At 38.2% G+C, this 15,948-nt stretch overlaps 1 protein-coding gene across 2 annotated transcripts in view; it reads left to right on the top strand.

Moving 5' to 3' along the window:
* Nucleotides 1-9,579, top strand: part of PLCH1 (phospholipase C eta 1) — a 62,202-nt gene extending 52,623 nt beyond the window's left edge. The window contains exons 18-23 of one of the 2 annotated variants that reach the window (XM_031042695.2): nucleotides 92-176; nucleotides 939-1,085; nucleotides 1,455-1,534; nucleotides 3,445-3,504; nucleotides 3,978-4,338; nucleotides 7,299-9,579. In XM_031042695.2, the coding sequence (XP_030898555.2) occupies nucleotides 92-176; nucleotides 939-1,085; nucleotides 1,455-1,534; nucleotides 3,445-3,504; nucleotides 3,978-4,338; nucleotides 7,299-9,409 (2,844 nt within the window). In that variant the 3' untranslated portion in view covers nucleotides 9,410-9,579. The remainder of the gene's footprint in view (nucleotides 1-91; nucleotides 177-938; nucleotides 1,086-1,454; nucleotides 1,535-3,444; nucleotides 3,505-3,977; nucleotides 4,339-7,298) is intronic. The other variant, XM_005141974.3, reaches the window with a different exon arrangement.
* The last annotated feature ends 6,369 nt before the right edge of the window (nucleotides 9,580-15,948 follow it).

The following is a 15,948-nucleotide window of genomic DNA, read 5'->3' as shown; positions in this document are numbered from 1 at the left end:
CTCATATGAACTCTGCATGAATTTTCTGAAAAATTGACTTTTAGCTTTTATTATTGGCTTGCTTTTAAAATACTTTGTTTTTAAAAAATAGATAATAGATCCCTTTGTTGAGGTGGAAATTATTGGGCTACCTGTTGACTGCTGTAAAGATCAGACCAGGGTGGTTGATGACAATGGTAAGATAATCTGGCTGATTTCTTCTTCTTGGAGTAAAATATTAAGTAATTATAAATTATTTCGTATCTGTTATTACTTTCTAAATTGCAAAGCTTCTTATCTGATGAATTGAAATGATTGTGTTCTAACAGATTAATTCTGAATTTCTGTTGTGGGGAGACAGACAAGGTAGAAGTGAAGGACAGGAGCTGTTCACCACAATATTGTCTCCTGGGTAGTTCTTAAATCTCCTTTATGCAGAAGTTGCAAATATTTTTTTTTATGTATGGAAAATACAGGTATAACTTCAAATGCAATGAAAAAAATCACATCCTAGGCAATTCCACTGCCACCTCAGCCTTCATAGGAGGAAGATTGAATAACAGAGTGGGATAGCCTGTTGCAGCAGGAGACGTGGCATCAGTTCTCATAGGCAGTTGTAAAACAATTGGGAGGGAGCAAATGTAGTTCCTGTTTGTTTTGATTTGTCTTTAGCCTACTTTAGTTCTACAAAAAAAGCAACTTGCCTTGGTATCCTTGTCAGCTACCCAAACAGAACTGTTTTGTTTGTAAAAGCAACCCAAGAGCCAGATCTGTCACTTTGAGTTACTTGTGTAATAGAGATTGAGTGCACCTATATCTAGATGAGCAATAAGTGATAAGTTATCATTTGTGTATTTTGTCTGCCTGTTTCCTATGCCTCTTGCTACATATAATGAAAATTGAGTTTAATGCTTACTATGGACTTGTTTTCCAAAATTTCTGTTCTGTTTGCTTTAAAGGGTTTAATCCTGTTTGGGAGGAAACACTCACTTTTACTGTTCACATGCCTGAAATAGCTTTGGTGCGATTTCTTGTTTGGGACCATGATCCTATAGGGCGAGACTTCGTTGGACAAAGAACCCTGGCCTTTAGTAGTCTTGTGCCTGGTTAGTCCCACTTGTTTGATTTAGAAATCTAGCTGAAGACCAAACAGCTTTAAACTTAAAGTTATCAGCATAAGAGATATGCTTATATCTCTGAGACTTCTTGTATAAGCATGGACAGTTATCCTTAGGATGGTATGTTCAGCATTACTTGAGAGAGTCTGGGTGTCCGTGGTTTTGGAAATTGCTATTGGGACCTGATTCATAACTTGGAGGCAGTTTGTTCTGGGGTGGGCTTGGAAAACAAGTAAGAACCTAAGAGAAGTTTTAGTAAAGGCATAAGGTGGCTTACTGTATATATTTCACTTTTATAGACAGTCATTACCAATTGTGCTTAAAATTATTTGTGGTGCAATATTTTTGGTTTACTAGGTTATCGTCATGTGTATTTAGAAGGACTGACAGAAGCATCCATATTTGTTCATATAATCATAAATGATATCTATGGAAAGGTAGGTATATCTGGAAATTTACATTTTTTATGACTTGTTTTAATTCTTCTGATAAAAATGGATTTAAATATATCACAGAATCTCACAGATTTGTGTGGTTTCTAAATGATTCTTGCAGGTTAGGTTTGTGGCAGTTTGTACCTTGGTTTAGCAGTGCCTAGCTCTCCCTGACAATTATCAGGAATAAATTTGAAACAAAATATTTGGATTATACAGTAATGACATAGCACAATGTCTGATTCTCTGTTGTCCTCAACTTGATGTCTTTGTTTATACTTGTATCTATAGGTAACTACAAACATACAAGCATCAGCATGCTCAAAGAGAAGTACGATGCCTTATAGTGTTTTCTCTGAGGAACACTGAGCCAGGGTGCCCATTCACAGCACACCCCTGTCCAGTAAAATCTGTCTTTCTCCAGCTCAGATACCCCAATAACAGCAAAGACATGCTTCTGTTGGAGCACTCAGGAAGGAGAAGGATGTACCTCATAGCATGTGGTGGGGTTCCCTGTGGGTATCAGCAAGGAAAGCATAATGTACTCTTACTCTAGACTTAGCATACACGTATTCATCAATGTTCTTACTGTTAGTGCCTAATAATTATCATGTCCAGATACAGTAAGTACATTTCTGCAGCTGAGAACTGTAACAGCACCAGAACATGGTATTGGGCAAGCTGTTTCAGCAACTAATTTGTTTTAAATCTTTAAGGTTTTAGAGCAGAGATTTTGTTTTTTCTGCAAGAGTACTGATTTTAAATTTTTTTTAATGAAAATAAAAGCACAGTCCTTTTTCTGTGCATTCCTGCTTCAACTGCCTTCATAAGCAGTTCACAAGATGTTATTGGAGACAACTAGCACAAATAAATTAAGACCATATTCAATGGAATGCTAAAATAAAATAGCTCTTTGTAACCATTAAAAAAACCCAACCGAACAGAAAACCCCCACAAACAAACCTCCCCACCTTTATGAAGGGTAAAGGTTGAAAAGAACAGTTAGCCCTCAGTCTTTCTCCCTTCTGAGAGTGGATGCAGAGAATGTCATGTCAAATATGTAAAACCACAGTTCTGTAAGCACCCAAGGAAAGCTGAGTGGAACATAACTTATACAAAGCCTTGGGGCTGAGATTTGGTATAGTCCAGATCCTTACTTAACTCTCCTACCTTTGTTGTCACTGATCCCATTAAGTTGCTGAATGATTCAATGGTGGCTCTGTAAGCAACTTAGATACATTGCTCCTGGCATCCTTGTCTCAGTGCAGGGACCAGGGTTTCAATGTACTCCTCTGTTTTTGCCTCCACAAGTGTTCTTCCTGACAGGGAGGACAGCAGCAAGGTGGTTGAAGGAAACAGCACTGACCATATCAGATCTGTTCACATTCTGTGCACAAAGAGAATCTTTTAGTGTTCAAGGTAGACTTTGTTACTCCAAAATAAGTGTAAAAAGAGAAATAGTAGTGAACAGGCTGGAATTCACTGCAATGTATGCATTTTGGTGTGGTAGTCTGTATCAGAGCCTGTTTGGCTATTGCTCTTGGCTCATGTGCTCTTCAAAGAAGAAATAGACTCAAGAAAAATAGTAAAGAGTAGTTTCATAGGGAAGACCAAGAGGAGGAAGGGAGGAGAAGATCCACTGGGACTTGATCTTTGTATCCCTTTGTCTGTTCATCTAATGCTTGCCTTAATGATGGGCTGTACTATTGTTTCTAATGTATAAACAAAGGCTGAATGCATGTTTGCATCCTTACAAGTGAGGGTATCTGTAAGTTTCTGAGACTTGCTTTAGATTAATAAAATGGTTTAAATTTGCTGTAGAGCAGTTATATTTACAGCTGATGTACTACTACCTTATTTGCTTGTATCAAGCTTGTAGCCAAATGTATTTGCATTTTGTTTTTGCCTTTCAGTGGAGTCCTTTAATCCTCAATCCCAGTTACACAATATTGCACTTTCTAGGAGCCACAAAGGTAGACTTCATTAGCATGCACTTTGCACTTGCTGGGCACAGATATTTTCGAATGGTTCCTAATCGCATGATCTGCAACTACCGAACTTACATCATTCTTCATTCAGACTCTGAAACATTTGAATATTGCTTTGATGAAGCCCATGCATAGGATTCCAAGTTAATTTGTAGCCTGTCACTGTAGTACACTTCTTACAAACTTGTCATCTCTGATTACAAGATTTTGAGCAAACTTCTTATAATTGTGGCAGCCTGCCATCCTAATGAGGAGAAATACAGACATGCATGAATTCATGGAGACCAGTGCTGATAGTTTCTTGGTCAGAGCAGATGTGAATTGCTTGGTGTGTTTTGCTTTGCTGCATTTTTAACTTTGTCTTCATCATTCATAAATACTCTAAAAGCAGGCGTTTTCATTGTATTCGTACAATAGTTTGAACTCACTTGAAACTGTGGCTATTCTTGTCCTTTCAGAATAAGCAACTGATAGGACTCAGGGGTCTGTTTAACAAGAACCCAAAGCACAGTTCTGCTGAAACCAGTGGGCACTGTGTACGGAAACGATCTATTGGTGATAGAATTCTCCGTCGCACAGCCAGTGCACCAGCAAAAGGTAGAAAGAAAAGCAAGATGGGTTTTCTGGAAGCTACTGAAATTAAAGACAGCGCATCAGAACCAGCAGACCTGAAGGACAAAGAAGGAGTTGTAAGGCGTACAAGCCGGAGCTTGCAAGCACGTCCTGCTTCTATGCCTGTGGACAAATATCTTCTTGTAGGACTGCCATGCCCAGCAGATGAAACTGGCCAAGATGCCATAGGGAAAGAAAACACATCTGGTAAGATGCTTCCAAAATTACTATTGGTGTAGTAAGTTAAAATAGTCTGCTAAAAGGCTTAGTTCTGCAGTCTCTATGCAAGTAGTTTTACTCAAGAGTTACTGGACAAAATTATTCTGCAAACAAGGCAAATGAATTGCAATAATTTCTGGAAGTACTCTTAAAAGGGCAGTTCCCAAATTTCTTTTTTTGTAATTTAAGGAGCAATTTTCAATTGTATTTCATCAGTTTCTGGTTTACTATTATCCATTTACATATGGAACCGGAGCTGCTAGCATGCTGGGTTTTTTCCCTCCATTTTCAAGGAGGGACAACAGCATGCAGCATAAGTTTTTGAAAATAAGTGTGTGCAAAGACTAATGCAGACTTTGAAATAGATGTAAAGAGGGCAAAAGTAGGTCAAACTCTACCCAGCAGTCTTGATATTAACCTAGGTTGCTTAATTAATTTATATGAAAAGTTTGTGTTGGGATACAATCATGGTCTTTTATTATTGATGCACAATACAATTTTATTCTTAAAATACCCTTTTTTTCCTAAGTACATTCAGCAATAATAGTCCTGTTTTCAAAATCCAGTTATTCCCATGACTACAGCAAAGTTAGTGTGTTTGACCTGCCTAATATTTTATTTGCTGGAATACTTACACAAGCTTAGGAATCTTGAACACAGTACCTGTAGTTCATTAGACATTCTGTCTTCACCCTGAGCTTTTACCTGGTCCAGATCATCAATACTGCTTTTTGGGGCTGTTTTTTGTTTGTTTAGAAAGAGTGTGTACACTCACACAGGCTGTCCCCATGAGGCTGCAGGGGTAGCCAGATCCTAGTTCTGACAGCACAGTGATTCTGCAGTTAGTCCTGCAGGGCTCTTCCTTAGCTGGCACAGGACAGCCAGAAGCACAGCCTGTCTTTCTTGGCACACAGAGAAGCTCTCTTGGCTGGGGAGAGTGATAGAAATGCTGCTCTGATGACTTTCAGCTAGGAAGCAGCAGCTTCCAGCAACCACAGGAGCCACCCTAAAATAGGGGAACTGCTGGGCGGAGATAAGAATACGTTGTTAAGTCACCTTTGTTTTACTTGGCTATGTAAGTGGCTCTGAAGGAACCTGTGCATCACCTTGTAAAAGAAGTTAGGAGAAATAGCAAGCAAAATCAAACCAATTCTTTTTCTGCCACCCTGAGAAGAAACTGTAGAGAGGAAAAAGGATATTCCTTGTAAAAGAAGTTAACTTTGAAATGCCATATTTTAAATTGAAAGTTCCTCTAGATAAACCTTTGAAGATGATTCAGCTCAGCCATTCTTTGCAACAGATGTAATAATTTCTTACATATTTCTTCCAAAGATGCTACATACAAACACACAAAATTCTTTAGAAGAAAAGTTTTTGGAGGTCAGAACTATTCGCTTATAGCAAAATAACCTTTGTAGAAAACACAGACCTTGGTGACATGACCTAAAAATGTCTCAAAAGCTGTCACAGGGAATGAATCCTGCCCCTTCTAACTATGAGAGGCATAGAATTCTGTCCATTAGAGTCTCCATAAGGAAGTCTAGTCTATAAAGGAATGGTCACCTTAGAAATCAAAAAATGAGACATGAATTAGATGAAATTCCAAATGGAGCCCTCTTCTGTCCCCAAGGGACCTGTTCCCTTCTCTGTGCTGCAGGAACACCCTGGCTTAGTGGTGGATGTGAGAAAAGCTGCCTGTGTCATTCCCCCTCCCCCTTTATTTTTCTTGTGGAAGCGCCTGTGTGGAAGAAAAGGTACAATGCACCCTTGTGCACCTACAGGAATAGGCCTAGGTATTCTCATAAAGTAAGCTCAGCCTAAATATTTCAGAGTGGGAGGTGGCTTCACCCATGGGGAGTTACTAGCCAGTTGAGGTGTTCATTATCGTAGAATGCAATGAAGAATGGAAAGGGCTGGCTGTCCAACAGAGATGTTCCTTGCTAAAATACTATGGCTGAACGTCTCTCTAGTGCCTTAATTGGGATTTTGCCAAGTGGTCCATTTTCACCCATGTTCTTCGTAGAGGAAAAAAAAACAAAACAAAAAAAATCCCAAACAAACAAATCAAAGCAGTGTACATCTCATCCATCCTTATCTAAAAGCACCTGGAAAGCTTGGAAAACTTTTCAGATTTTGGAGATCAGCAAAACCAGACATGTCTATTAGAAATAGTTCTTACTGTGGGGGTTTAGTCACTGTTAGTGAATGACCAGGGCTTCTCTCATTTCCTCGTAGGGTACCTGATTTCTAGCAAATGTTAGATACAGTATGTATTATGCCAAGCTTGCTTCTGTAGTCCCTGCTTGATTAAAAGCTCCAAAGGAATGGGACTTGGAGCTTGGATTTTGCGTATAAAGACATGTAAGAAGATTTGATGGAGAAAATATCTAATTCACTTTAAGGAATTAAAAATCTTGCTGTCATGAATGTAGCATGCTGTTAGAAGATTAAAAACGAAATCCTTAAATTGTAATACTTTACAATAACTACATGTATAAAACAGTCTAGAATCCATCTATTCGGTACTTTTTACTCAGCTCTTTTAACCATGCATCTGGTTTCAAAGTATTATGTTTTTTAACAGAGCTGTTTTGTTCTGTCTTTATTGCCATGCTTCTTTATAGTACAAAACTGAATAGGAACACAGCTGAAGGTAATACCATGTGCAAGCTATGATATGGTACCTCATTAACATTATTTGCAACAAATATTACATCACATGCTTGATGTAATAGACATTCAAAGGAAGTTTCAGTGAATTGCCTGCAGTTGTATTTTTTCATTTATTCATATCACTCAGGTAATTTGTACCTGCACAACCCCATGATTAAGTTCTGTCACAAACTGTACCTAATTTTGTGTTCTCCATTTGTCTGTCTAAGGACAAAATAGTTGTTAATAAACAACACAATATTGTATGCAACTAATATGTTTTTTATTTAATTTAGCCAACAGTGATGACAATACAAATGAGAAGGAAACAAACTTGAAAGAATCTGTTTTTCCATGTTCGGAGAAACCAGCAAATACTTCAAATTTGGCATCTCAGTTTAAGAAGAATGACCAGGAGACTACAGTTGACTCCTTAGTATCACCTCTACAGGAGCAACCTGAAAATTTAGTTTCTGCAAGTGGGGTAGCTGAAGCAAATCGCCTTATAGACTATCAGGAAAATAATCTTTCTGGTGAAATTGTCCCTCTAATGCAGCACTCTGATTTTGAACTTGCCACAGGAAAAACACATAACAAAAACTGTGCAGACAATGAAAAGGAAGATGACGCAAAAGGGTCTAAGGAGGAGAAAATAACTCATGTAGGGACTTCCCTTTCCCCAAAAGAAGAGATGGAAAGTCAAAAATATGACATTATCAAGAAAAGCACTGCAGCACTTCTTTCTTTCACAGGTATTTCTTCTACCACTTGCCCTGATGTACCTGATTTGCACTCTTGTCTAACCATGCAAGACAGTGACCTTTCTCACCTAATAGATGAAGTTTCCTTAGTGAATGAAAGCGAGATGGATAGCGCTGTCTCAGCTCTGATTGGGCAGTTTGATGTCACAGATGATGAAACTAATCTTACTGCTGTATCAAGCCCCCATGGCACTACCAGCCAGGCCTTCAGTATGACGGCTGCACACGCATGTGTGCTTACCGAGGATCCTAACAGTCCCTGTATGCACAACTTTGCTATCACAAAAGCCATCAAATCACCATCGTTCCCCACTCCAGATACTACCCTGTTCTCCAGGTCTGAGACTGCAGAGTATTCTGTGTACACAGTTGCCCATGAAGCAACTCTTACATCAGCTTCTGAATGTAAGACCCACACTGGATTACTTTGCAAGAAGAAATTAAATAGTATAGAAAATAACATGCCTAGCTCACCATGTCCATCACCTCTCTCTTTGCTAAATGCAAATTCCAAAAGAATATGTGGAACAAAATCTGGAACAAGCTGGGAAGCCTGCAAGACTGCTAGTTCTTTTGCTTCCAATAGCCTCATCTTTGAGGAGGCACTTATTGACCCTCTCAGTGGTGAGAATTCAGAAAGCAGCAGTCTTATAGAAGTAGATGGGGATTCTCAAGATCTGTTGGTAACTGCATGTGAGTATAAAAGGGAAGATATGAGCCAGTTGGCCTCCCCTTTGAAACTGAGGCAAAAGCAGGATGCTGGGCACAATGGAGAGAGGCCTTCTGAGAATAGTGCAACTGTTGAGCTCTGTGCTGCCGCCCTGGACTGCTCAGAAAACTTTAGGACTGCAGGGAGTGATCTCCCTTTTCCAGTGTGTGAAAATGTTGGTTTCTTGTATCATCATCATTCAGATAAACAGAAAAATGTAATGTGTACTTCCAAGAGATCCCAGCTCAACATACACTCACCACTGCTCAAAAATGCTTTGTCTTTCCCCCCTCATTCAGCCATCAAGCAGACTAGCCCTTGCAAATCCAAGAGTCTTGGTGACTTGACATCAGAGGATATTTCCTGCAATTTTGAAAGTAAGTATCAATACATAAGTAGGAGCTTTATCTCATCAGGCATGAGAGACAAGAAACTTGCTGCTATGAAGAATATGAGACCACATTCAACAGATGCTCTGACAGAGCAACTGAGGAAGCTGGTGTCCCTGGACCAGGAGGACAGCTGTCAAACGCTGTATTCCAGGCAGATTGATGAAGACTGCCCAAAAGCACTGGTCAGAAAACTGTCCTCCAGAAGCCAGAGCAGAGTGCGGAATATAGCCAGTCGTGCCAAGGAGAGGCAGGAGGCTGCTAGCAAACAAAAATCTTCTAACACAAGTAGTGTAGCAGGGGTTATCCTTCGGAACAAGCCCTCAGTATCTCCTCATATTATCAACAGGCATTCAACAGGCTCATACATAGCCAGGTACCTGAATGGCTTTCCTGGGGAGGATGTGGAAGGCCGAGGAATGCCAGAGGGTGCATGTGCTGCTTTGCACTATGGCTGTAGTGACCAGTTGTATACACGTGATTCTGTTCTGCAGCTGGAACACAGTAATGATGATAAACCTGAAATTTATTTCCTGCTGAGACTGTAGATTGTATAAATGTACATCTTCAAAGTTTACAAACTATTACACTGAGAAATGAAGGATTTTTAGCAAGAAATACTTTTTGAGAGATTAAATTATTTAGAAATGTAATTTCATGCTAGTGATCCACTCATGATTTAATGTGCCCTTTCTTATCGAAGCTTACGTAAACAGAATCCATGCTTCATCCTTATGTATGTATTATTTTGATTTAGAAATTATGAAGTGAGGTGATCTGGGGACTGTCTGCATGCAGTAAGCATTTGTAGCATTTTGTATTAGTAATGCTGTACTTGAATGCCTAATATTGTAATGAATGCAATAGTATTCTGGTTTCCCGGTGTCCTTGTCCTGCTGTTTGTAAAAACATTTTTAGTGATCACTTTTGGCCTTTCATGCAAATTTTAATAAGCGTTGTGCTTTCTGTTACTGGTAATGTTCCTGGGATAAGACTGCTGAACTAGGGCTTGTTCTGCCCAAGAAGCAGTAGCCATGGAATGAGACCCCCTCATTGGCATCACTGTTTTCACTCCGACTTGTACTTACTTGTTAAGATTATTTTTACATGTGTCCATGCATGAGCTATGATTATACAGCAGCAAACAATTTGTGGAATTAGGTTTAGTCCCAGTTTGTGAGTAATGTAGATTTGTCTTCTGCCCATTCTATGAAATATAATAACAGTTGTCTTCCTTTTTGGTCACTGTACTGAATGTTCATTTTGGGACAGAGTGAAATGTAGGAGTAATTCTGAATTTATGAATGGAAAACAATTTCTGCATATTTTGTTATTATGAATTTTTGCTATTGGTTGTATGTGTAGCTATGCACTAGTAGTGCAGTAGTAGTGCAGTAGCAGATCTGTTTTCTGTATATTTATAGTTTTATTGCTAAATTGTTGACAGTCAGTGAAATATTTAAAGCTGACGTGGTAGAGTAACTATTTTGACAGTCCATCTTCCTCTTTTTCCAGAAGTGAATCGAGTGAATAATTGCAAATACATGGAACTTTCCTGCAGCAAACAACATAGCTTTATTTTGGTTTTAAGATACTCTTTGCCTTTGTTGTAAGTTTCTTATATGTAAAAGATGTACCTTTTACCTTCCTTTTGTAATGAAGAAGTAATATTATTCTCGAAAACATCATTAAAATAGATTTTTAAGCACTTGATTACATGTTTACTGAAACTATAGCAAATCCAATTATGCTTAAACTAACAGTAACTGGTGGCTGCAGACATCTGTCTAGTTGTGAGCTTGCAATAAGGTTTCATGAAGGGAAAAAATGTTGTCATTTCACATGATGGGAATGGTTATTAGCTGGAAATCTGCAGCTGAACTCGCTTTCTTTTCTTTATAGGAAATCATGTTTACTGAGTAGGTCCAACTACCTGAATGTGCCTATTTTGTTCCATTAAGGGTCTAAGAGGTGCAACTGGCTGTTATTTCAATTGCTTGGGAGAGAACAGTGACTTTTCTAAATAAATAGCATTTTTCCATGGAGGAGCAGACCCAGACACTGGATTAGTCCCTTAAGTTTTGGACCCAAATGTCTATTCTGGTACTTGTGATACAATTCCAAAAGTGTGACTGAAGCCACCTTTAACTTCAGGGAAGTTCAGAAGCTCTCCACCTTTTGGTGTCAGAATTCCCCTGAAAGAGAGACGGTTTCAAACTGAGACTTGCCGGTGGCTTACCCGCTGTGGTAGTGTAGATGCTTTTACCAAGTGAAGGAGGGGATGTTTGCAGGCTCTGATCTGTTCTGCTGAACACTGCCTGCCCCAGGTGCTCATACACTGTATCCAGATACATTTACTTGCATTAGTAGAAACTATAAATTCTCTAGAAATAACTGACATGAAAAGTGCCTTGTAATTAAGAAAATAATAAAATCTTCTTCGCAGGAGATGAAAAAACTAGACTTGAAGGTTGTTAGTTTAAATTGGAATTAATTTAGAAAAATTGTGTGGTGCATGCAGGAGGTCAGAATAGATCATGATGGTGATCTCTTATGACATAATCTCTTATACTTTTGTTTTAATTTTAGAAGTTAATTCGGATGAGGATATTTTTCTGTGTGATAGCGAAATTTTAATAGCAAAACTGGACAGGGTTTCTGTAACGTAGACTGAAGCCAAAGATCTGGCTCAGTGTTTTTTCCTCTCACTGGGCTTAGTGTTGTGGGCTTTTTAATAGTAGAATCATAGAATAGTTTTTGTTTTGGTTTGGGTTTTTTTGCCTTGCTGAGATTCAAATTATGTTTTGGATCTGTAGGATTGGGGTGTGCCAAAACCTTCTGACTTCTCAGTGCTGGCATACTCTGAGCCTGGAAGAACTTGAGTTAGAGTATTCAAGATATTCAAAGGACTTGTTGTGATCTAGCACAGGTGAGAAGGCAGAGAGTACTGATATCAGCTACCATTAATTTCTGTTCCTGAGTAATCTGTAGGGCAGTTTGTGGGCCTGGACATGAAAAACTGATGTGAAAGGCTATTTGTATTTGTTTGCAATGGTGATATTGTAAGAGAGAAGTTTTCAGGCTGCAGGACTTAATTTCAATAGGTTGTATTAGAAATGGATTTGGTCCTTAAATGTAAGTCTTCAATACATGAAAAAAATATTAAATCACAAGCGTTCTGTATAGAAGTATGAAGATACCTGTCTGAGTTCTGTACAGAAAAGCTTGATGATGTGATGGAGTGTTTTGAAGTTTGGAAGCAAGCATTCTGTATAAAATGTTTGCATTGGAGAGGGGTCTAAGCCAAAGTCAAAGACATTATCTTCTTCTTTTATCTTCATAATTATAAAAGAAGAAAAGCTTAATAGTAAACATAAGTGCTAAAAAGTCAATGGTATTGTTTTGCACATCTTATACATTTGGAGTATATGTATATATACATATACTCCGCATATATATACAATATATTTAGTATTTTGTATTAAAGCAAGTGTACCAGTTGTTTTTACAAGATACCCATTTGACCATCTCTCTCTTAATTTACTAGAAATGGAGAGCATTCAGACTCTGGAATGAAGAACTTGAGATTCAGAGGAGCTGAGTCCATACTATCCTTACAGAATAGGCAGGTGAAGAATTGTCCCCAAGATGGGCCTGCCTTCTGTTTTCCTGCCAGCTGGCATAGCATACTGTCCAAGTGCAGTGCTGTTTCTCTTTGGGTACCAGGTCAGAAAGTATTTCTAACCCCCAAAAGGCATTCCTATGCTTGCTGTTAAGTATATGGCTATGGTATTCACAGAATTAGGAACCATTCTATAAGCAGATGTCAAAGATGCTCGAAACCTCAAGTTAAATTTTCCAAAGGAGAGCCTGTATAAACAATTTAATCCACATGGCTTCTGAATCTGGAATTTACAAATAGTAGAAATGTAAGGCAAAGACAAAAGATAGAACAGTAAATTAAAGGCATTGTTTATCTGATAAACTAATATTTGTGTGTTAAGTGGGAAGTTAAGATGAATTGAAGACAGGTAGACAGCACTCTTCAGTGAAGTAAGTTGGTATAAATCAATTATTCTGAAGGAGATGTACTGCATTCTGTACCAGTTTATATTCTCAATTCCAGTGGATTTTATAGATCCAAGATTTCTATTTTATCTTCAGTTTTTAGTTTAACTGAGTGAGCTTCATTTTCTTTCATGAAATGGAAGAGCTATAGACAAAAGTACATTCCTGTAGTGATGAGAACTGTAATTAGTGTACAGTACCAGTCTGTTGCAGGTAATCTCTCATTTCTAAGTACTGGGCCAGATACATCTCTGATGTAACTAAAAGGTCTGATCAGAGAAGCTATACTTGGGCTAAATCTGCCTTGTGAGATACAAACTTTTTGGCATGTTAAAACTGTGTTTTGATTAAATAGTACCCACTTTTTCTGTTAAATTCTGATACTTGGCATAAACTGATACACAACGTATTTGCTCCATGCATGCCTCTGGAAGTCACTGCTGCTGCTGCACCAGAAAACAGCCATGTGAGCATCAGCAGGCTAACTGATGCTGAGCTTGGGCTCACTGACTGCCATGCTATAGTCTAGGAATAGTAGTTCTGTATAGCTGACAACTTGTAGATGGAAATGGACAGCCTCTCTGAGATACTTTCATGAGCCTGGAAGCATGCTGCCAATCCAGCTGCTGCAGTGGTGATGTTCCCATCACAAAGGTGGCCTGACATATCTGAAAACACACTGGTGATCCTCCTGTGCCTGGAGGATGATGGCGTCCCTACCCATGGCAGGGGGGTTGGAATTTGATGATCTTAAGGTACTTTCTAACTTAACTATTCTATGACATAACGGTCGTCTAATGTGATACTCTCAAAAAACCTAGGAATGTTTGTCTCACTGTGAATTTGTGCTGCAGAAATGATAGCAGTGTCAGAGAAAATCTAACCCAGAAGTAATATGCTTCATACAGCAGTACTAAAATGTGATGCTGAATAGCAGTAAGAATGGGACAACTTTGGAAAACTGAGATTGCTTGCTGTAGTAGGCTGGTATACTAGGCAATAAAATGATGGGACACTGTATCAAGAAATTAAGTACTTTCTGAACTCATCTTAGTGTTTAAACCCCCGTGAGCATCTGGTACATAGATTACAAGAAGCATAGTATAGAGCCAAGATTTTTAGATATATGATAGAACAGACCAACAATCTGCAGTTCAGACATTTATAAGGACATTCATTTTTAGTAGTTCCCCAAATTTAATTACACTGTATATGAACAAGGCTGCAGCTTTTTGAAAATCCATCTAATGAAGACTTTTTTTTTTTTTTTGGTGCAGAATTTGTCACAAACTGCAGTTTATTGCAATATTACTCTTAGGGCTTATAACCAAATATTTCTGTTTAATGTTTGTCTAGATTCACTTTCCAGCATGAAACTGTTTCATTTGACTGCTCAGTTGAAAGGGCTCTTACCACACAAGTTTCTCTGTCATAAACATGAGACCACAACTTTCTCTTGGATATCCTATATGGATCAACCCCCCTGAAGTCTCCCTTTTAAAAATATTTGTTCCTGGATGTCCTGTGAAGATTATAAAGTTTCCAGCACCATTCAATAACTAGGCACCAGAACCAGTTGAAGCATGTCAGGGGCAGTTATGTCAGTGGAAAGCATGGAGATAAGATGATTAATACCAGATTGTGGTTATATTTATAATGTAAGGGCATTTAACCTGTTTGGCGGCAATATTGCAGTTGAAGAATCTGTTTGGTGGGTATTTGTCATGTTTCCCAACTATTTTATTTTTGTTAATTCTTTAGAGGTTGGAGTTCTACTTTTGTAAATATAATTTTGCATTTTTTTCTGTCTGAGATTCATTTTTCCTTCCTACCATCTTAGTTCACATCCAGCTCAGAAATGTGTTCTTTATTATTTTGCATTCCTTGAATTTTTATCTCCTCTGTAAACCTTAATCATTACCAATTTAACACTTTTTTTGTCAGCACAGGACCAATGTCTGAGTTTTATAGGACTCCTATACAAATGTTCTTCCTCGCCACTGATTTACTGTCTGTAGCTCCATTTGGAGGTACAGCTGCTAACTAGCTTTGTGCTCTTCTAGCGAGTGTCATAATGATCATGTATCATTCAAGTCTCTTGATGAAAATGTCATGAAGCACCTGATTAAATGCTTTATAGAAGGCTAAACACTCATTGTCATCATCATCACTCTTACCTGTATAGACTGAACTCTTATAATTCATGTCCAAACTAGTAAGTCTAGTTTCTTTAACTCTGTTTTGTTTGGTATTATTATTATCCTCTTTTAAGTCTTTCTAAACAAATATTTCCTTACTTATTCTTTAATTACTTTTATTACTTTGCCCAATTTCTGTATCAGACTCTTAGCCAAGAGTTATTTCTCTTGTTGCATTTACTCTTTTAAATATTGGTACACATTAGTAGTATTTCAGCCCCTTGCAACTTTTGGAACTTTCAGAATCGGAAGGCTTTCTTCATTAGCTTTCCTTTCTCATCTCAAATAAGATGGAGCTCTAAAATAATAAAATATTTAGTTTATTAATTAAAAAAAAAAAAAGAGAAGTGCCTATAGGAAGAACAGCCAGAATTTCCCCCAGGAGTATGTTGGGTCGTTTTTATTCTTTTTTGAGTCTGATGCGCATTTAGATTTGTTTTGGGAAGATTTTAAGGCTGGTTTTGCAGCAGGGAAAACAGTGTTTGGGACCCTCACTCCACACATATGAAATGTGGCAATGTGATTACACTGATTACAGATCTGCTGTTGACTGGGGCAGAAATAAATTAAAATGGGCAGTGCCTTCACTGGCCTAGTTGAGCATGGAATTGTGTGTGTGTATAAAAGCCACGGAAGTTGAAATGTGTTCTTTAGTATGTAAATGTAGTATCTGTTATAGCTGTGGAGCAAATAGGAACATTTGGAATCCAGGTACAGCTTACAGCTGAATTACCTTACCTTTTCTTACTGTTTATCTGCAAATGCTTTTATGTCAGACATACAAGCATGTATTTGTATGTATAAGAAGACACTCTGGGAGG

The sequence above is a fragment of the Melopsittacus undulatus genome, chromosome 6 (genome assembly GCF_012275295.1).
Source record: "Melopsittacus undulatus isolate bMelUnd1 chromosome 6, bMelUnd1.mat.Z, whole genome shotgun sequence".
Taxonomy (NCBI): Eukaryota; Metazoa; Chordata; class Aves; order Psittaciformes; family Psittaculidae; genus Melopsittacus; species Melopsittacus undulatus.
Note: the sequence above shows the minus strand (reverse complement) of the source record. Positions and strands in the feature narration are given on the sequence as shown.